The sequence below is a fragment of the Anolis sagrei genome, chromosome 1, assembly GCF_037176765.1.
Source record: "Anolis sagrei isolate rAnoSag1 chromosome 1, rAnoSag1.mat, whole genome shotgun sequence".
NCBI lineage: Eukaryota > Metazoa > Chordata > Lepidosauria > Squamata > Dactyloidae > Anolis > Anolis sagrei.
The window spans coordinates 323,707,121-323,727,782 of NC_090021.1; the positions used below are offsets into that span (position 1 = coordinate 323,707,121).

The following is a 20,662-nucleotide window of genomic DNA, read 5'->3' on the forward strand; positions in this document are numbered from 1 at the left end:
TATAGTGCTGGAATATTGAACTTAAAACATGGTATATTTACAGTATATAAAATAAAAATAGCTAGTACATTAGCCTGTAAACTGGACGCTCAACAGCTTACACAAATTTAGAAATTGCCCAGAAATTGTATTTCTGAAGGATGCAAATTTAAATCTGCAATCCTGCTTCAGCATCATGAAAGTTGATAAAAGTTGTACCTAGTATGCTAAGCCCATTATTCTTCAGAAATGTTAAAATGCATTGGATAGGATTATATTTTTTAAAAAAAAAACAAGTGATTTGTCTCTGAAAAATATCTAATTTGCCTTTAAACTATACGTTCAAAAATCTAAAAATTGTCCACTGTGTTTGAAAACAGCATTTCTGGGGGATACAAATTTACATCTGCAGTCTAGCTTTGGCATCATTAAGTTGGTAGGAGGTGTACCTAGTAAACTGCTTCTACAATTCAGTTATTTTTAAAATCAAAGTTGATTTTTGCTTAAGTTTAAAATCTTTCAACATTAGCATTGTTTGTCTTGTGGCAGGCCAACGCTCGTCTGGCCAAACGAGGTGGCAGGACGATGGCCATCACTCCTCGGCATTATTTGGACTTCATCAACCATTATGCCAACTTGTTCAATGAAAAGAGGAGTGAGCTGGAAGAGCAGCAGATGCATTTGAATGTTGGCCTGAGAAAGATAAAGGAAACTGTTGACCAGGTATGAATGTTGAAGAAGGACAATAGAAAATAAATTATATTCATATTGCTTGGAAGTCCTTAAGGCAAATGCTATGATCGGGTCTCACTTCTAATTTGAGGCACTCTTTTCAATCCAAGGTAGAAGAACTGCGCCGTGATTTAAGGATAAAGAGCCAGGAGCTGGAAGTTAAGAATGATGCCGCTAATGACAAGCTTAAAAAGATGGTGAAAGATCAGCAAGAGGCAGAGAAGAAAAAGGTAACATCTTTGAAGTCTTTGTTGCACTCACAACTCAGAGCTTCAAGGACAAGAATGAGGCTCTGATGTGTCCTATGTAACAATTTCCTTCTAGGTTATGAGCCAAGAAATCCAGGAGCAGTTGCACAAGCAGCAAGAGGGAATTGCAGACAAGCAGATGAGTGTGAAGGAGGATCTGGATAAAGTAGAGCCTGCCGTCATCGAGGCTCAAAATGGTATGTGAAATGTCAACAGGGTTTTGGGTGTAATCTGAAATCTGCTGCATGCAACAAGAATGTGCTTTCTGCTTTTGAATAAGACCTTTTAGCAGTAGCTCCTGTATCATATCGCTGATGGAAATCTGTAATGTGACCAATACTTTATTCTCTGAGCTTAATTGATCTGGGTAGCACCTTGATGAAGCTATAATCATGTTCAGATTCTTATTGTGCAAAGCAAATTTGTGCAGCTTTTCAGAATACTAGTTTGTGGGGTATATAATGTTTATGCACTTGCTGGCCGTTCATATCTTTCCTGTGACTTCAGAAATGTTAAAATGTCTTGGATACAATTATATATTTAAAAACAAGGGATATGTCTCTACAAAAAATAGCTAATTTGGTCTTTAATCCATACATTCAATATCTTGCATAAATTGAAAAAATATCTACCACTGTGTTTTTAAATGGTATTTCTGAAGGATACTAATTTAAATCTGCAACCCTGCTTTGGCATCATTAAAGTTAGTAGAAGGTGTGCCTAGTATACTGAGCCCTTTTGTAAACTCAAAGTTGATTTTTGCCTAAGCTTAAAATCTTCCAATGAATCTCTCCAAATTTGGTAATTGCCTTGCTTTTCGCTGTTTTCTCTCAAATCAATGTCTGTCTCTCCTGGCTGATCGGGTTTGCTCCTGCCTAGCTGTCAAATCAATAAAGAAGCAACACCTGGTAGAGGTCCGTTCTATGGCCAACCCACCCGGGGCAGTGAAGCTGGCGCTAGAGTCGATTTGCCTGCTTTTGGGTGAAAGCACAACTGATTGGAAACAGATCCGCTCCATCATAATGCGAGAAAATTTCATCCCGACTATTGTAAACTTTTCCGCTGAGGAGATCAGGTGAATAATTTGCGAAGTAACAGTGGATGCTGCTGGGAACAGAAAGAAATGGCTCTTAAAGACTTTTGAAGCATACATAATGGTGTCTGAATACAAATACAAAAATTACACAGGGCTTGATGTCTGCATCAAATAAGAGATCTTCATTCCCAGATATTGAGGAAATCCTCAGAAACGGAACTTACTAGTTGATGATATCTCTGGGTCAATAAAATCCATTTAAATGAGAAATGCTATGTGAAGCAATGTGTGGATCATCACATTGTTCCTTCATTTCCCAGTGAAGGAACCCCAGTCTTAGAATCACATTTCTTTCTCCAGTCCCAGCAGCTGCCTAAATGTATGTTGCATGCTCAATAGTTTTTTTCCATCCTGTTAATAGCGGTGAGCTCTATAAAGAAGCAACATCTGGTGGAAGTCAGGACCATGGCCAACCCACCTGCGGCAGTAAAACTGGCCTTAGAGTCTATCTGCCTCCTTTTGGGGGAGGAGACCAGTGACTGGAAAAAGATCAGGCTAGTTATTCTCAGAGATAATTTCATCAGCAGCATTGTCAACTTTAATATTGACGACTTGAGGTATTTTTGTTTTTAGCTTTTCTTCTCATGGTGATGGGATAACTTGCAGTCTGAAATATTGTTTGCTTAAATCGTTCATCATGCCTATCCGTGCTGTTCCTCAAGCTTTTTCCTCCCTTTTTCCAGTGATGCCATAAGGGAGAAGATGAAGAAGAACTACTTATCAAATCCCAGTTACAACTACGAAATTGTGAACAGAGCCTCTTTGGCCTGTGGCCCTATGGTAAAATGGGCTATTGCACAGGTAAATGTTTTGTGCTGAAGAGACTGCCTAATATTTTGAAGGAGGTTTTCATCCTGTGCTATTCGATTCAGCAGCAGTTTACTATTAAGAAAAACTTTTCAGTAAAATGGCAGAGTCACAAATTCCTGCTCATACTCATATGTATAAGCCTAGAAATTTTAGTTTAAAAATCAAACTCCAAAAACTGGGTCAACCTGTCTATAGGTTAGTGGAGGTACAACATTTTACTCTACTCAGAAATGCTTTCTTTTTTATAAGAGTGGTGAAAGGCAAGGGCTTAGTCCATACTGGGAAAAAACATGAGTATATACAGTAACCTCAGTACAAAAAAAAACCCTACTGGGCAAGTATATAAAATATAGCATTCATTTTGCATATGAGGAACAAGAGCAAACCTAGCCCTCCCAGAGAAATTAAGTGTTGGGCAAGTGGGCTTATTAATAAAAGACCCTCCCCATAAATGTACAGCAGTGTAACTTATTAGCAGCAGTGACCCAGCACCAATAGCCCAAAATGATAAAAAGAACAACAAAAAAACACACATATCAATGTTATTTCTTCCATAGAAGGCTTTCCTTTGTAGTAAAATAATATGATTATACTACTTACAAGAACAAGGTTTCTGTAACACAAATAAAGTCCTTTATACTTCCTTTGTTGCTTCCACACTGTTCTTCTTATGCAGATAAACAGCTTCGTTCTCACAGAGCCTCCTCACGCCAAACTTATACTGGAGCTTCACACAGTAGCTTTTTACACACAACAGTCTTGATACTGGAGCTTTACACATGAGGCCTTCTCTCACACAGAGGTTTACCTCACACTCCTCAGGACAACACTAACTTTGGCCCACTGACTCTTAATGGGCCTTGGCCTACTATTTCTGACATTAAGGAACAAAGCCACTAGCAGAGATTGTATTATTTTGGTTGATGAGAGGGAAAATCTGTACAACAAATGTGTGTTTTTTTCTTTTTTGGTATAGTATTTATGTCTAAAGCAGGCATGGGCAAAAAACAGTCCTCCAGGTATTTTGGACTTTAATTTGTGGTCAAAAACACCTGGAGGGCTGACGTTTGTCCATGCCTGGTCTAAATCAAATTCCAGAGGACAAATCATAGGAAGTTGGACTCTCTCCCATACTTTTTAGTGTAGCAAAGAATAGTGAGAGAAACAAGCATGGTTGGGTAGCAGAGAAGACCAACAGAAATAGATACATAGAGGAGATTTTGAAAAAAAAAATTTACCCTTTCCCATCCCTGTCAGTCAATTTTACAAAAATATATATGTTCTTTAAAAATGTGTCTCATGTTGGAAGTGCTCAGAGCTTGTTGCCTTGACTGTATTTATAAGAAATATATTCATAAGGCGAAAGAGTTAAAGGTTTTTTAAATTCTGCAGTAAGAGGGGCAGAAGAGGTTGCGGATTCACACATGGAAGCAAATGAAAACACCATGCTAAGTAGCAGCAGAGACATAGAAAACTGTTTGACCTCAACTTAGCAATCAGATTTGCCCTATTTCCTGAAGTGGAAGTGAAGAGAAGAAAACCTTGATGGTACCATTAGAACTCTCTCCCAGAGTGTATTCTAGCAGGGCAAACGTCTTTGTCTCCGACACATAGCAAATAGGTTTGTGAACAGCTGTAAAGCCCAAAGTATGCTATATATACAAATAACTTGGTGATTTTTTTCCAGCTGAACTATGCTGACATGTTGAAACGAGTGGAGCCCCTGAGAAATGAACTGCAGAAACTTGAGGATGATGCCAAGGACAACCAGCAGAAAGCCAATGAAGTTGAACAGATGATTAGAGACTTGGAAGCCAGCATTGCCCGCTACAAAGAGGAGTATGCTGTACTGATTTCTGAGGCTCAGGCTATTAAGGCAGATCTGGCTGCTGTGGAAGCCAAAGTAAGACTCCTGGAGTTCCTTACATGGTTTATTTTGAATTTATCAATTTCTGTCTCTTTTAGAATAGCTTGTTAAACATAAAGCATTGTTTTAATATGTAATCTCCAGGCTGAGAACTAAACTTTACTCATGTCTTGACAAGTTTTCAATGATGCCTAAATGAGTATTTTTCAAACTTTTAAGCATATCAATTGTTTAACTTCTAGGTAAACCGTAGCACGGCTCTCTTGAAGAGTCTGTCTGCAGAACGTGAAAGATGGGAGAAAACAAGTGAAACCTTCAAGAACCAGATGTCTACCATTGCAGGAGACTGTTTGCTTTCAGGAGCCTTTATTGCTTATGCTGGCTACTTTGACCAACAGATGCGTCAAAATCTGTTCACAACGTGGTCCCACCACTTGCAACAAGCAAATATTCAGGTAAAAAAGCATAAAATCAGTCACTACTTTCTGCTTGAAAATATTGCACTGGGGAAAAGGTTTGAAACAAAATAAATAGATACATATTTCACTTCTTTTGTTATACAGGACTTCTGTGGAACTCTGAACAGTTTTAATGTCTGTTTTTCAATCAGTTTTCCACCTGAGCAGTTTACAAGGCCAGCTCTGTTTAGCTTCAGTAGAACTGCTCTGTGTTTTTAGATCAAGCATGGGCAAACTTTGGTCCTCCAGGTGTTTTGAACTTCAGCTCCCACAATTCTTATCAGCCGGCAGGCTGTTAGAATTGTGGGAGTTGGAAGTCCAAAACACCTGGAGAGCCAGAGTTTGCCCATTCCTGTTTTAGAGTGTGGCCTGTTGTTCCCAGATGTATGATAATCTTCTAATACTATTTAAGAAAGAATAAGTTACTTGGACCTTTTAGAATTTGTTCTGTCAACCCTTTTGATTCTACGTTCATTTTATTATTTGTACACAAATGGCAATAAAAAGGCAATGTTTTTGGAAGCAAACCATGTTATGTCTTAAATCAAAAGTAACAGTTGGATAACTAGTGTATTCATCAAGTACGTTTTGGGCTCCCTCAAGTAAACCATCGTAATGTCTTTTTCAGTTCCGTACAGATATCGCCAGAACGGAATACCTGTCCAATGCGGATGAACGCCTTCGCTGGCAAGCAAGTTCATTACCTGCAGATGACTTATGCACAGAAAATGCTATCATGCTCAAACGATTTAATAGGTACTTTTGCTTTTTCTTCATGCATATGAAAATTTTCTTGCCAAAAATACTGTTAGTAAAAGTACTGTTAGATGACTTCTGGTGATGGTCTCTGAACAGTGCTGTGCTGAGTGTTTAGCGCAAGAGTTTTCATACATTTCATGAGGGGAGCAGAAATGATCTCTGATGGATTGGGTTAATTTTTGGAAAGCGGAATACTTTAACCCTTTTTTGGTTTTATGTTAAACATAAATGGGGATATTTTTTTTTCACCAAAAACTTCACAGAATTCCTCAGACAATCCTTGGGGAAGGAAGTAAAACTAAATAAAAATTTGCAAAATCCAAAAGACAGTCATGTGTAATTTGAAATTATCTTACTTTCTTCAGTAAACAATGGACTTTATATGCTGGTGTAGCATTCATTGTTGGTAATAAAAAAAATGTACTTGAAAATGTTGTTCCCGACTCAGCATTTTGAAGTGCAAAATGGTGTAGCCAGTCTAGCTAACATGTTGAACAAGTATCTTGTTTAATCTTAACTAATTCATTTTTTAGGTATCCCCTGATCATTGACCCTTCAGGTCAAGCTACAGAGTTCATCATGAATGAATATAAGGACCGCAAAATAACCCGTACTAGCTTTTTGGATGATGCCTTTAGGAAGAACTTGGAGAGTGCTTTGCGTTTTGGTAATCCTCTGCTGGTCCAGGTTAGTTATCTCTGTACTTCTTTACAACAAAGAGCGCACTTCAGGTTGTTGTAGTAAGCGTCCAAAACACTATGTGTAAAAAAAAAGGGGAGGGAGCAAGGAGGAATAAATGTGAGCTCTGTTTGTATTCAGTATTTATAAGCCCATGTTATTTTGACAGATAAAACAGCATGGGAACTATACTTGACTCTGGGTAGCCAAACCCTGTTGAAGCCAGTAACTAAACTAGTTGACATAAAAAGCACAAATAACACCTTTTCTTTTTTATAAGCCCACACTTTAAATCTTTTTAAACTGCAGAACTTTTTATTAATCATACATTACATTTGTTGATTTGTGAGTCCAAAAATTCCATGTCAAAAATGTAGAAAATATCCACATAGTTTCAGTGCCCTGAAAATAATTACATTTAAGTATATTTTGCTTTTTAATCTGTCTGTTGGCTCTAACATACACTGTCTGGGAAGCAGCATTCTTCTCTAAATTTCAGCCACTACTGGATTCAAGCTAATAAAAGCTTGCATAATTTGCCCGAGTCCATTTAGGGAATACTTGATTATAAATTCTGAGCATAGAACTGAAAGCTGTACTAGCACTTTACATAAAGACCAGAATCCAGAGAATTGAACTATTACTTAAGTGAGGCCAAGTGTGTTTTGCAATTCTCAGGCAACTGTTTTTAAAACATAGGGAGACTGTAAAATACAGCTTGTGTTTTAAGCAACACTATCTGCTGGTCGGATTTAAGCAAGAGGGATCCTTTGTCTGTACAAATCTTTGGTATTGCTCAAAGAAATACTTTGAATCGCAGTCCATTTGTGGATTGAATGTTCCTGAACCAATCCAAGAGTTATACTTTTCCTAATTCTTCAAAATACGTTTTCTTCTTGAATTTCTTGTCCAGGATGTGGAGAGCTATGACCCCGTACTGAACCCTGTGCTGAACCGTGAAGTCCGTAGAACTGGTGGCCGAGTTCTTATTACCCTGGGAGATCAGGACATTGATTTGTCTCCATCTTTTGTCATTTTCCTCTCCACAAGGGACCCAACAGTAAGCAAAAAGCTTATTTCATGAGGGGATCTGTTTGGTGATATTGTTGATGTTACTATTCAGGAAGTAACCCCGGCATGTGTTTTTAATTGATAGGTCGAATTCCCACCAGATCTCTGTTCCCGAGTGACATTTGTCAACTTCACAGTAACACGCAGCAGCTTACAGAGCCAGTGTCTGAATGAGGTACTCAAAGCTGAAAGGCCAGATGTGGATGAGAAACGCTCTGACCTTCTCAAACTTCAAGGTACCATTCTGAAACATCAACTTCTGAACTCAATACATTTCTGTAGGCATCTATCTGTGAAGCCAAAGAAACCAAGGGATGGTATGAAATCATGCCTCCCCTCTTGAATTCTAGCTTAGATTTTAAGTTTTGGCTTTCCTAGGCATGTATAACAAGGTAGAACTCAGAATGTTACTCTTCTTTTTGTGAAATTTAGTACGCTTGAATGGCAAGTTTCCAGTTATGTTTCTGATCATTTTTTTTAGGCATACCAACCAACTTAGTCAAATTCCAACATGAAAACCATCAAATGTTCAATATGTCTATTTCCAGAATTGCATGCTTTGTTTGAATCAAAATTTGAGTTTTGTACTTTTAAAAGCCATAAATATTGTGAGGAGTGTAGCCTTTCCTCCAGTTTTCTACAGAAGCACAGATTATGGCGGAGGTTTCACTGTATTGATTAGTGTTGTGAGGGCAATCCCTTAAAATATTAAGAGTTCAGTTTGCATGAAACCCAAAGGGCATTGCAATTTCTCAATACAGGCATTCCCCAAGTTATGAAGAAGACAGGTTCTATACTAATAATAGTAATAATAAAACTTTATTTATATTCCACCCTATCTCCCCGGGGGAGGACTCAGGATGAATTCCAGCATACAAAAAGGCAAACAATCAATGCCCTCGGTAAAACAAATACCGGCATAATAATCCTGAGTAAGCCCACATATTAAAAAAACCAAAACATTAGAATCTAACGTCAATAAATTAAACAAAAACAAAATCAAAGAAGATTATACAATGGTATAAAATCCAAACATAAAACATCCACAATTGATTAGAGGGGCCAGCTAAAGTTCACAAAATTATATGGGTTGATTGTGTGGCCAGTGATGGTAGCTGGGCTAATATAGAATGACGGAGCCCAAATACAGTGGTAATTCTCGACCTGAGGTCAGGTAGTGATCTCATTATCTGGTCTTCCTCCTTTCCATATGCTAGGGAGCAAAAAGGAGTCTTCAGTTGATTTTTGAAAGAGAGGAGGGAGGGAGCCATCTTTATTTCTTTGGGGAAGTTTGTTCTTCAGTTGAATGTTTTTGTAAGTTGGATAAGGTACATTTTTAAGTGTAACTCCAGCCAAAACAATAATGTTTAAAGGCTTTGGATAGCATAGGGAAAGGTTAACACCCCTGTGGTGTTCGTTTTGCTGTGTATGCCCTTCTTCAGAAGATTTTATCTTACTTTCTGTTCCTGTGATAACTGGATTTTTTTAAAAAATGGCTTATAGAAATAAGGATTGGTGTGAAACCTTCGGTTGAGACACCATTTCCCCGTGGTAATAACTCTTTCAGGAGTTAATTACCCTTCAGATGGGTAGATTTCTCTCACTTCCTATTGTCTCATCGCTGTCTGTTACTATGAGTCATTTGTAATTCGAATGTTTGTAACTTGAGGGCTGCCTGTAATCATGAAATGATCTTGGCCTGTTCTGCTTATCTGTTGAAAACCTTATTAACACTGAACCCTTGTAGTTCTGTGGCTGAAAAAGACTTTCAGAGAGAATAGTAGATTCATCTGGTTTGGTGCACAGGGCCTTGAATTATACTTACTGGACTTTGCTCTTTTTCAAGGTGAATTCCAGCTGCGCCTGCGGCAGTTAGAGAAATCTCTCCTGCAAGCCCTTAATGAAGTCAAGGGGCGAATTTTGGATGATGACACTATCATAACCACATTGGAGAACCTGAAGAAAGAAGCAGCAGAAGTTACACGAAAAGTCGAAGAAACAGATATTGTCATGCAAGAGGTGGAGACCGTCTCTCAGCAGTATCTCCCACTTTCCACGGCATGTAGCAGCATCTACTTCACGATGGAGTCACTGAAACAGGTACAGGAGGGTGACAGCCAATTCTCTCTCCTTCCTTTGTTACCTGTGTTTTTAGTAGCATATGGCAAGATACCACAGATATTAGAAGCTGCTTCTTTATCTATTGTTTGGCATTGTGTTTACTCTTTGGATTTTTTTTTTCTGTAGATACATTTCCTGTACCAGTACTCGCTCCAGTTTTTCCTGGATATCTATCACAATGTCTTGTATGAGAATCCAAATTTGAAGGGAGTCACAGACCACACGCAGCGGCTTTCCATCATCACAAAGGATCTCTTCCAGGTCCAAAGGCATTTAATGTTTCAAAAACAGTTTTAAAAACTATTTTACTTTGGTAGGAAACATTTTGCCAAACTCTCATTTTCTGTTGACAGGTGGCTTTCAATAGAGTTGCTCGGGGCATGCTGCACCAGGACCACATCACATTCGCTATGCTGTTGGCCAGAATTAAACTGAAAGGCACTATTGGGTAAACATATAATTGCCACTTGTTTTAATGGGTGGCTTTGTTTTCAATTTCTCACAGTTGTACAGAGTGTGTTATACTGATACTTTTCACAAAAAATCTACAAGTTGGATTATATAAAAAGAATAATAAACATAATTATAAATTTTATTTATATTCCACCCTGTCTCCCTAAGGGGACTCAGGGCAGATTCCAATAGAAAAAGGCAAACATTCAATAATAACAAGTAGCTAATAAGCAAAATGAGATATTCTTCAAACTGTGGTAAAAATGAAGTTCTGTGAAGGGCTGCTAAATCTGTTCCACATGTATCTAAGATGTAGAAACACAGCTGCATCTTTTAAAAAGAATAGAGTGGATTATTCTCAACCTAATTTTCTCTTGTTTTTAATTTAAGGGAACCTGCTTACGATGCAGAATTCCAGCACTTCTTGAGGGGGAAAGAACTTGTGCTCAGCAACACTCCGCTCCCCAAAATCAGTGGCCTGACTGTCGAGCAGCTCGAAGCCATGATGAGACTGAGTTTCCTTCCTGCCTTCAAAGATCTTGTTTCTAAAGTTAAAGACGATGATGTAAGTATGTTTTTCAGACAATTTCCTCTTAACACAAAAACCCATCTGGTATCATCAAGAAAGTTAGCTCCGTGTTTCTGAATATAATGAAAAATCCCTTTATACCATGCCGGACTAACTGCTTCTCTTTTGTGCATTTAATTCACAGCAGTTCTGCATTTGGCTTGACAGCAGTTCACCAGAACAGACTGTTCCCTACCTCTGGACAGAAGACAAGCCTGCAAGTAAGTTCAAATTTCATTGTAGATTGAGTGGGAATCTGGCTATTGGGGAAACATCAACCATAAAGTGGGAAGGGTTTGCAGTTTCCCATGTGGTGGGAATGCAACTAAGTGGAGATCAGGAGGGGAATGCACACAATATAATGCCATGGTCCCTATTGTCAGAAAAACACTTATGCCAGCATGATTCCCCTCTTCAGCCTTCTCTTCAGCCATGACTTCCCTCATACAAAAGGGGAATGTCCTTCCAAAAGGCAGTGCCTCGCTCTCCACAGCTCTGTTGCTACCTTTGAAGCAGGCCTGGGCAAACTTCGGCCCTCCAGGTGTTTTGGACTTCAACTCCCACAAATTCTAACAGCCAGTAGGCTGTTAGGAATTGTGGGAGTTGAAGTCCAAAACACCTGGAGAGCTGAAGTTTGCCCATGCCTGCTTTATACTGTTTAAGGGAGTGGAGGCATGAGACTTCCAAACTGAATACTGACCCTTTTATTATGTGTGTGTACCCTTGATTTCAGCAACCATTGGGCAGGCTGTTCATCGTTTACTTCTGATCCAAGCTTTCCGTCCTGATCGTTTGTTGGCAATGGCACATCATTTCGTTTCCACAAATCTTGGAGAAAATTTCATGTCTATTATGGAGCAGCCCTTGGATCTGGCACATATTGTAGATACCGAGGCAAGTAGACATTCGGCCCTTTGAGTTCCAAGTAGTGTTCATCTGTTAAATCAGTTTTTCCTAAGTTTTTACTCACTGTACAACAGTTGATTCAATGAGTTTACTGTAATCGGTGGAACCAATGGGATCCAGCCTTTAAGTATCACTTTGTTCTATTGGATAAGACGGAAATTTGGATAAGTGAGACTCTACTTTATATTTTAAATTGTACTGTAATGCTTCTAATGTTAGCTGCTTTGAGTCTCCTTGTGGAGAGAAAAAGCAGGAGGAGGAGGAAATGAAAGATTGTGTTAATGCCATCTCCTATATGATGTGAGATACTTGTTTCTGCATGTAGTACCAGCCCTTTTCTATTAAATGTGGGACAGTGTTTGGACCCGAAGAACTGTGGAAATAATTCTCTAGGTACAATAAATAGTAATAATAATAATAATAATAATAATAATAATAATAATAATAATATATTTATGTGCCACCCTATCTCTCTGAAGGGACTCAAGGTGGATTCCAATCACAAAATAGGGAAAACATTCAATGCCTGAACATAACAACTAATAGGCGCATAGTAACAAAAATTAAATTCCACAGCATATAAAAACAAATTATATCTTAGCAAATTAGAATACAATTTAATCAACCTATTATATCAGACATAAAACAAACATAAAAATAGAAGCATAAAAACATAATCTATCTTTTCACATTCAGGATTGGAACAGAGCTTTTCTCTCAAATTCTCCAGTGTTGCAGAAAAGATAATCTAAAAATAGTGTGTGTTCTTAGGGTGATGTAGAAGCAAACCTATTTGCTCTGCATCTGTTCTAATAATTTTGTCGCTTTTCTTTTACCTTTGCCCCCCTTTCATTTTAGGTGAAGCCTAATACTCCTGTGTTGATGTGTTCTGTTCCTGGCTATGATGCCAGTGGACACGTTGAAGACCTTGCTGCAGAGCAAAACACACAGATAACCTCTATTGCAATTGGTAAGTCCTTCAGATACTTCTGTCACCAAAAATACCATGTTAGATAGCTTCAAGTATAAACATTCAACTGTAATTGTTATTTGTGTAGGTTCTGCTGAAGGATTTAACCAAGCAGATAAAGCAATCAACACAGCAGTGAAGTCAGGCAGGTAAGAGGTATTCTGTTTGCACAGTTTTGATTTAATGTGATCTACACTCCAGAGATCTATACATTTGTTGGTATTTTTTTAAAAAAAACTTTTTGTTTCAGGTGGGTCATGCTAAAGAATGTCCACTTGGCACCTGGATGGCTGATGCAACTGGAAAAGAAGTTACATTCTCTTCAGCCTCATGCCTGCTTTAGACTCTTCCTTACGATGGAGATAACTCCAAAAGTAAGCCGCTCAAAATCAGTACCCAAACTTTAGCAGACTATTGTATTTTTAAATTCTTGTTACTGGAAAATGTATTTTAAAATTGTCCTGTATGAGCTGTTGAATCTGTTCACAATTAATGCAACCATTAAAAAATAGTCAGATATTTAATGCTGATATCGTTTTGAAAGTGGCTCTCATAACCTTGGGTAAAAACTAAATACTGACTGCAAAATCTCTCTGGACATTGTTAAACTCCATCTGTTCTTATTAGCCTCGCAGTGTTCTTTCATGTGATCTTATTTCTGTGACTTCTATTAAAACAGGGACTGATATTCACTAAGGCTGTAACAAGTGTGTAAACAAGTCCTGTAGGACACGTTCATATTCACAATCTCTATGTGCTATATTAAGACACAAGAAGTTTGAGAAAGAAGAGAGTCTTTCGATGTATAACGAAGGCATTTATTTTGTGTCACAGGTGCCAGTTAATTTGCTACGTGCTGGAAGGATTTTTGTGTTTGAACCACCACCCGGTGTAAAGGCCAACATGCTGAGAACATTTAGCAGCATCCCAGTGTCCAGAATGTGCAAGGTAGGTTCTTCAGTACTAAACATGCACCAGAGATACCAAAATGGTGCTTGCTATGACTGGCCAAAGCATTAAAGCAATCCTACACAACCTGTCAGTAATAAGGGGCCAAAATTAGAAAGACTAAGCCTCTTGGGGCCACAGATAGGGTTTTAGCACTTCACTTTCCTAGTAAGGTATAACACTGTTCTACAAATTTTCAGTTTTTCTCAGTTGCGGAAACGAAATGTGCCATTTCTTAATAAATTTAACATGCTGAATTCAAATATAATAATTAAATGTGTTAATTGGCTCTGGTTTTTATGCAACAGCTATTTCAATTTTCTCTTTGATTTTTTTTCTGTAGAATTTTCTCCACAATAGGTAATCCGTTAATATTATGATAATGCACCTAACCTTACTGCATATATATAAACCGTGAATATTTACTAAATTTTAGTCAAATTATATTGCCAATAGTTTATACATGAGAAATATTTATTTAATTAGTCTATTTATGTTTGTGCAGCAAGAAACTATATTAGTAGGCCTAATGCAGTTGAAAAGTCTGAAAGTTTAAATGTCGCTTTAATCGTGACTTTAGTTTTATCCTGTTTGCTTCTCTTGACTTTTCTTTTGTATTCAAGGAAAGGATTCCCTCTTACAATGCTCCAGCAGTAGTCTGACAGCATTGACGGAGTCCATTTGCCTTGATATCTTTTTTCCATAGTGCTTTATTTACACACGTGCGAGGCATAACTACAGTAAAAAGAACAATGTAAAACGATGTTTAACGATACTGTCTCAGTCTTCAACTGACTGACCCTCACCGTTCAAATGTCTGGCCTTATATAGGGCTTTCTGGCTTTTGCACATGGCACTAATACTGCGTCATCAAACTTTCTAGAATATTCTAGAATCTTCCATAGTGTAAGTCGCAACATGCATTTTTTCAACCATGCATGATCATGTGATTGCTTATATCATAAAAACTAGAGCCAATATACATTTTTAAATGTCATTTTTGTTTTCAGCACCCCAAAATAATAAAAGAACAACTATTTTCAGGCCCGCAACTTTTTCTCAGTTGAACAGTGTAATTAAGGATTCATTAGGAATGTTGTTATTTTGTGCCTTCAAGTTGTTTCAAACTTAGGGCAACATAGATTTCTTGTCAGTATTTATTCAAAGGGGATTTGTCTTTGACTTCCTCTGAGGCTGAGAATGTGTGTTTTGCCTAAAGTCACCCAGTGGGTTCAGAGCCATAGTTCGAGGTTCAAACCACTACACACTTTCTGAATTCCTTCCTTCTTTTTGTCCTACCTCCCTTTCTTTATTGTGGCTTTCTTTTCTTACTTTCCTACCTACCTACCTTTCTTACTTACCCTTCTTTCTTTACACCTTCCCCTTTTCTTAACTCTCTTTCTCTCATTCTCCCATTCTATTTTTCTTTTTTTCCTTCTTTCCTCAGGAGGGTGGGGAGGGGGCAGGCAAACAGGGAAAACACCAGCAGAGGCGGTGAAAACATCAAACCAGTGAACAGAGGCAGGCAGTGTATGGCTTCTGCACCTTTCACCATTTATTGATGTCATTAAACCACCTGATGGATGGAAGGCAGAAAGGGATATTGTATTACCATAGTAGAATAACAACAACAACAACAACTTTATTTCTAGACTGCACCTTTCTCCCAAAAGGGACTCAGGGCAGTTCACAATACAAAAACAGGCAAACATTCAATGCCTTACAAAGTAACAAGCAACATCAGGAATAATTCAAAGTAATAAACAATAATTAACAGTGAACTTACAATGAAAGAATTAAATGTTGAAATGGGGACTAGGTAGTAATAAGCCAAATTAGACAATAAACCAGAACATGTGTAAACATTACATATATATAATTAAAAACAACATGAATTATATTTTAAAAGCCTAACATAGGCATTTATTAAAATGTATCATGGCCAGTATATTGCAAATGGGTTTGCCAGCATTCCAGTGCAGTAATATCTTAATCTTCCTCCTCTCCATATGCTAAAGTGCATAGGTGCATCTTCAAAAGTTTCTTAAAGGAGAGGAGGGTGGGGGCCATTTTTATTTATTTAGGGAGGGAGTTCCAGAGACGAGGAGCAATCACGGAGAAAGCCCCCCTCTCTCATTCCCACCAGCTGAGCTTGAGACTGGGGTGGGACCAAGAGCAGGGCCTCCTCCGCTGACCACAGTGCAGCGGAGGAGATGGCCTATATAGGGAAATGGCCTATATAGGGAGATGCGGTTGGACAAATAGCATAATTCTCTACAGTAATTCTCTACAGCACCTGAAACAGTGCCTACCAAACCACACAAAGCAGGCTAATGACGAGGGGCGCTACAGCTGCTTTATCCAATCTCTTTTATCTCAAGAAGCATATGTTTGTTTAAAACCAGCAAAATCCAACAAGCCCTGTTGTTCGGATTAGATACGCGTATGTGATTCCTGGAAAAATAGCCGAGTGTCCCCTAACACAGCCATTCTGCTTTGAAAAGCGTATTTGAAAAACAGGTTTGCAACTTTGTGAGATAATATAGGAAAGGAAGAAAAGAAAAAGTCTTCTTCCTTGCAAACTGAAATGAAAGACAAAATGGGCAGTGGATTTCAAGGAAATATCCATTTGGTTCCAATGGATTCTAATGTAAAGTAATAAAGTGGGCTCCTGCTGTCTGCTGGAGTTTGGTTCCAGAAACTTCACATATACTAAATTCGGTGGATGCTCAAGTCCCATCATTGTACAGTGGCAGAGTAAAGTGGTGTCGCTTATATAAAATGGCAAAATGAAAGTTTGTAACTTTTGGGGGAAGATGTGTGAGTGAATTTTTTCAGGTTGTGTATGACAGACTCCACAGATAAGAAGGGCAAACTTTAATATATGTTTTTTTCCTCTCTCTAGTCCCCAAATGAACGTGCCCGGCTGTATTTCCTCCTTGCGTGGTTCCATGCCATCATTCAAGAGCGCTTGCGGTATGCTCCGCTAGGCTGGTCCAAAAAATATGAATTTGGTGAATCAGATCTAAGGTCTGCGTGTGACACTGTGGATACATGGCTGGATGATACAGCAAAAGTAAGTGAATTTGCAATTCTTTCATTGTAAGGATTTGGATGACATGACCACCAAAGCCCCTTTTATCTACATGATTCTGTTTCTTGTCCAACCAAACCACCTGTATCTCCAGGGCCGTCAGAACATCTCGCCTGACAAGATCCCATGGTCTGCTCTGAAGACCCTGATGGCTCAGTCCATTTATGGAGGCCGCATCGATAACGAATTTGACCAGCGCTTATTGAACACATTCCTGGAACGCCTCTTCACCACTTTAAGCTTTGATAGCGAATTTAAATTGGCTTGCAAGGTCGATGGGCATAAAGACATCCAGATGCCAGATGGAATCAGGTGCTTCAGTTTTGCCTTTTGAAAATACATATAAGTTAAGCTACCATGTCTCATGATCACCTTGAAGTTATTATGGACAGCTTGGTCATTGTTATGATATTGTAATTTGACAGGCGCGAAGAATTTGTCCAGTGGGTTGAACTGCTGCCAGATGCGCAAACCCCATCATGGCTTGGGTTACCAAACAATGCTGAGAAGGTTCTTCTCACAACACAAGGTAAGAGCTTTCTTTGGCTGTGTTATTTCTTCATCGTGGTGTTTGTGAAATTTCACATATGGGATTTTCAGCACATGGGCAAACTTCGGCCCTCTGGGTGTTTTGGACTTCAACTCTCACAATTCCTAACAGCCTACCAGTTGAAGTCCAAAACACCCAGAGGGCCGAAGTTTGCCCACACCTGAATTAGAAGCTTATTGAATGTAGCATTGTTTGAAGGAAGATAAACAATTAGTTACATCTGAAGATAGAAGGAAAGGTTGTTATGATTTTGTGTATTTCCAGGGATCGATATGATCAGTAAAATGCTGAAGATGCAGATGTTGGAAGACGAGGATGATTTGGCCTATGCGGAGACTGAGAAAAAGGCGCGGACAGACTCCACTTCAGACGGGCGCCCGGCCTGGATGCGCACCTTGCACACGACGGCCTCCAACTGGCTCCATCTCATCCCTCAGACCCTGAACCACCTGAAACGAACTGTGGAAAACATCAAGGTGAGAAAGGAAGCTTCTCTTTGGAAGAGAAAAGGGAGGTGATAATGAGAAACACCCCGTAACTCATTTTCCTGTCATATCCAGATGTATGCAACTCTCATGTTTCACTCAAGAAATTAAAAATCTTCTTTTCCCTCTTGAAACCAAGGACCCATTGTTCAGGTTCTTTGAGAGAGAGGTGAAGATGGGGGCCAAACTCCTTCAGGATGTCCGTCAGGATCTTGCAGACGTGGTCCAAGTGTGTGAAGGAAAGAAGAAACAGACCAATTACCTGCGAACACTCATTAATGAACTAGTGAAGGGTGAGCTGTCCTGACAATTCTTAATTATAATGTATGTTAGGTGAATTAAACTAAGTAACTACATTAAAATAGATTGATCTTGCAACAAATCATAAACACAGTTCAGTATTTCGATCGTGTTCTATACCTTGTTGAAAAATGATCCAGTGTTAGATCTGTTTACATATGGTACATTTGAAAACTTATTGTATATAGTCGATTATAAGCCAACCTGAATATAAGCCGAGGCACCTAATTTTACCACAAAAAACTGGGAAAACATATTGACTGGAGTATAAGCTGAGGGTGGGAAATACTGGTAAATTTAAAAATAAAAATAGATGCCAATAAAATGTCATTCATTGAGGCACCAGTTGGATAATGTTTTGGAATATTCACATAAAACTAATTTAATATAAGACTGTCCAACTCTGATTAAACCAGAGTCTCAGACTTCAGCGAACGCATTAAACAACTGCAAAATATTTCCCAGGCTGCAGCTTCTTCAATGTAAATGTGTGTATGTATCCTTCCAGTAATAAAGAGAGTAAAATAATAAATGTAATAACAATAATAATAGAGTAAAATAATAAATATGATAATAATAGAGAAAAATAATAGATGTAGTAATAATAATAATAGAGAAAAGTAATATATGTAATAATAATAATAATAATTTCCCCGCGTGGCTAGCCTGTGAATCACACATATGGTATTTCCTGTGAATACGCACATGTGGTAGTTTCTGCGCCTGAGCAGACAGCTTCGGATGAAGAGAACTTAATAAAATAATACATGTAATAATAATAATAATAATAATAATAATAATAATAATAAACTTTGACTCAAATATAAGCCAAGGGGGGATTTTTCAGCCTAAAAAAGCAGCAGAAAAACTCTGCTTATACAAAAGTATATACAGTAATTTAAATGAATGATGGAAAGTTGAGTACTTGATCACATTCTGTGTATTGTAAAAAATCATAGGATAGAAAAATAAGAGTTGGAAGAGACCACAAAGGCCATCCAGTCCAACCCCCTTCTGCCATGTAGCAAATGCACAATCAAAACACGGGGTTGTTGTTGGGCTTTTTGGGCTGTATGGCCATGTTCTAGAAGTATTCTCTCCTGACGTTTCATCTGCATCAGGAGAGAATACTTCTAGAACATGGCCATATAGCCCAAAAAGCTTACAACAACCCATTGATTCCAGCCATGAAAGCCTTCGACAAGAAATCAAAACACCCTTGACAGATGGCTATCCAGCCTCCAAAGAAGGAATTTCCAGTGGAATCAACTATAATCTATATAGAATCTTTTGACTTAAGATTTGAAAATGAGTCATGAAAAGTTAATAAGTTCAAAATACATATTCTTTAATTAAAATTTTTAAATCTACTGTCAATGAAGGAGGAGCTTTCTTGTTGAAATGGTTCAGTCTCTTATTGGCAGGAACTCATGAGCTTTTTTTCTGCTTCCTCCTCTTCTAGGCATCTTGCCTCGTAGCTGGTCTCACTATACAGTGCCGGCCGGTATGACAGTCATACAGTGGGTCTCAGACTTCAGCGAACGCATTAAACAACTGCAAAATATTTCCCAGGCTGCAGCTTCAGGTGGAGCAAAGGAGCTAAAGGTAGGCTTGAATGCTCTTTGCGGGTAAATTCAGTATGGTTAGCTTCAGAAAACTTGCATGGGCGAACTTCGGCGCTCCAGGTGTTTTGGGCTTCAACTTCCACAATTCCTAACAGCCTACCGGCTGTTAGGAATTATAGGAGTTAAAGTTCAAAACACCTGGAGGCCTGATGTGTGCCCATGCCTGCATTAAATGTAATCTTTGGAAGAATAATGAATACAAAATTGAGCCACTAGCAGTGAAACATTGAAATCCTTGTTTGGAAAACATTGTGGCACTACAACTTGTTCCAGTACTGATGTAATATATGAAGATGTTTCGAAAGGATTAAACTTTTACACTTCCCCCCCAACAGAACATTCACGTGTGCTTGGGAGGCCTGTTTGTCCCCGAGGCCTACATCACTGCTACAAGGCAATATGTGGCTCAAGCCAACAGCTGGTCCCTAGAAGAGCTCTGCCTGGAAGTCAATGTCACAACAACCCAGAATGCGGTGCTGGATGCCTGCAGTTTTGGGGTGACAGGTTAGTTGGAGATAACTGTTTCAAGAAAGAAAGCAAAGATAAACACATCTTAAATGTATGGAGCAACTGGGGCTCAATTGGTTGAAGGAAGGGATATTGGTTTCCTTATTACTCGAGGATTTGCAGATTCTCCCCTCATTCATGTCAGAAATATTAAATATTAAGTATTTTTTATTACAAAAATGTGAGTCGAGCACCGAAATACTTAGTAGGCTAAAGCTTGTAAGAGTCAGTGGGCCGAAGCCTGTTAAAGTCAATGGGCCACAGCTAGTGTGGTCCTGGGGAGAGTGAGTAGGCTGAATCTTGTTAGAGTTAGTGGGCAAAAGTTAATATCGTCCTGAGAAGTGTGAGATAAATCTCAGTGTGAGAGCAGCCTCGTGTAAGAAACTTCCAGTGTGAAGGCTGCTGCATGTAAAGCTACTATGTATTTGTTTGTGTTA

The 20,662-nt window shown here is 38.6% G+C and overlaps 1 protein-coding gene across 3 annotated transcripts in view; it reads left to right on the forward strand.

The window, feature by feature from the left end:
* The window catches only part of DYNC1H1 (dynein cytoplasmic 1 heavy chain 1), a 79,620-nt gene that overhangs the window by 57,445 nt on the left and 1,513 nt on the right, over window positions 1-20,662 (forward strand). For 2 of the 3 annotated variants that reach the window (XM_067462995.1, XM_060755193.2), the window contains 28 exons: window positions 529-702; window positions 822-941; window positions 1,036-1,156; window positions 1,839-2,034; window positions 2,739-2,856; window positions 4,553-4,768; window positions 4,975-5,187; window positions 5,819-5,946; window positions 6,483-6,636; window positions 7,541-7,687; window positions 7,784-7,934; window positions 9,545-9,798; window positions 9,946-10,080; window positions 10,173-10,267; window positions 10,663-10,837; window positions 10,986-11,061; window positions 11,574-11,734; window positions 12,605-12,716; window positions 12,805-12,865; window positions 12,967-13,090; window positions 13,551-13,664; window positions 16,570-16,740; window positions 16,853-17,070; window positions 17,184-17,287; window positions 17,573-17,784; window positions 17,933-18,086; window positions 19,556-19,698; window positions 20,054-20,222. In XM_067462995.1, the coding sequence (XP_067319096.1) occupies window positions 529-702; window positions 822-941; window positions 1,036-1,156; window positions 1,839-2,034; window positions 2,739-2,856; window positions 4,553-4,768; window positions 4,975-5,187; window positions 5,819-5,946; window positions 6,483-6,636; window positions 7,541-7,687; window positions 7,784-7,934; window positions 9,545-9,798; window positions 9,946-10,080; window positions 10,173-10,267; window positions 10,663-10,837; window positions 10,986-11,061; window positions 11,574-11,734; window positions 12,605-12,716; window positions 12,805-12,865; window positions 12,967-13,090; window positions 13,551-13,664; window positions 16,570-16,740; window positions 16,853-17,070; window positions 17,184-17,287; window positions 17,573-17,784; window positions 17,933-18,086; window positions 19,556-19,698; window positions 20,054-20,222 (4,216 nt within the window). The remainder of the gene's footprint in view (window positions 1-528; window positions 703-821; window positions 942-1,035; window positions 1,157-1,838; window positions 2,035-2,738; window positions 2,857-4,552; window positions 4,769-4,974; window positions 5,188-5,818; window positions 5,947-6,482; window positions 6,637-7,540; window positions 7,688-7,783; window positions 7,935-9,544; window positions 9,799-9,945; window positions 10,081-10,172; window positions 10,268-10,662; window positions 10,838-10,985; window positions 11,062-11,573; window positions 11,735-12,604; window positions 12,717-12,804; window positions 12,866-12,966; window positions 13,091-13,550; window positions 13,665-16,569; window positions 16,741-16,852; window positions 17,071-17,183; window positions 17,288-17,572; window positions 17,785-17,932; window positions 18,087-19,555; window positions 19,699-20,053; window positions 20,223-20,662) is intronic. The other variant, XM_067462996.1, reaches the window with a different exon arrangement.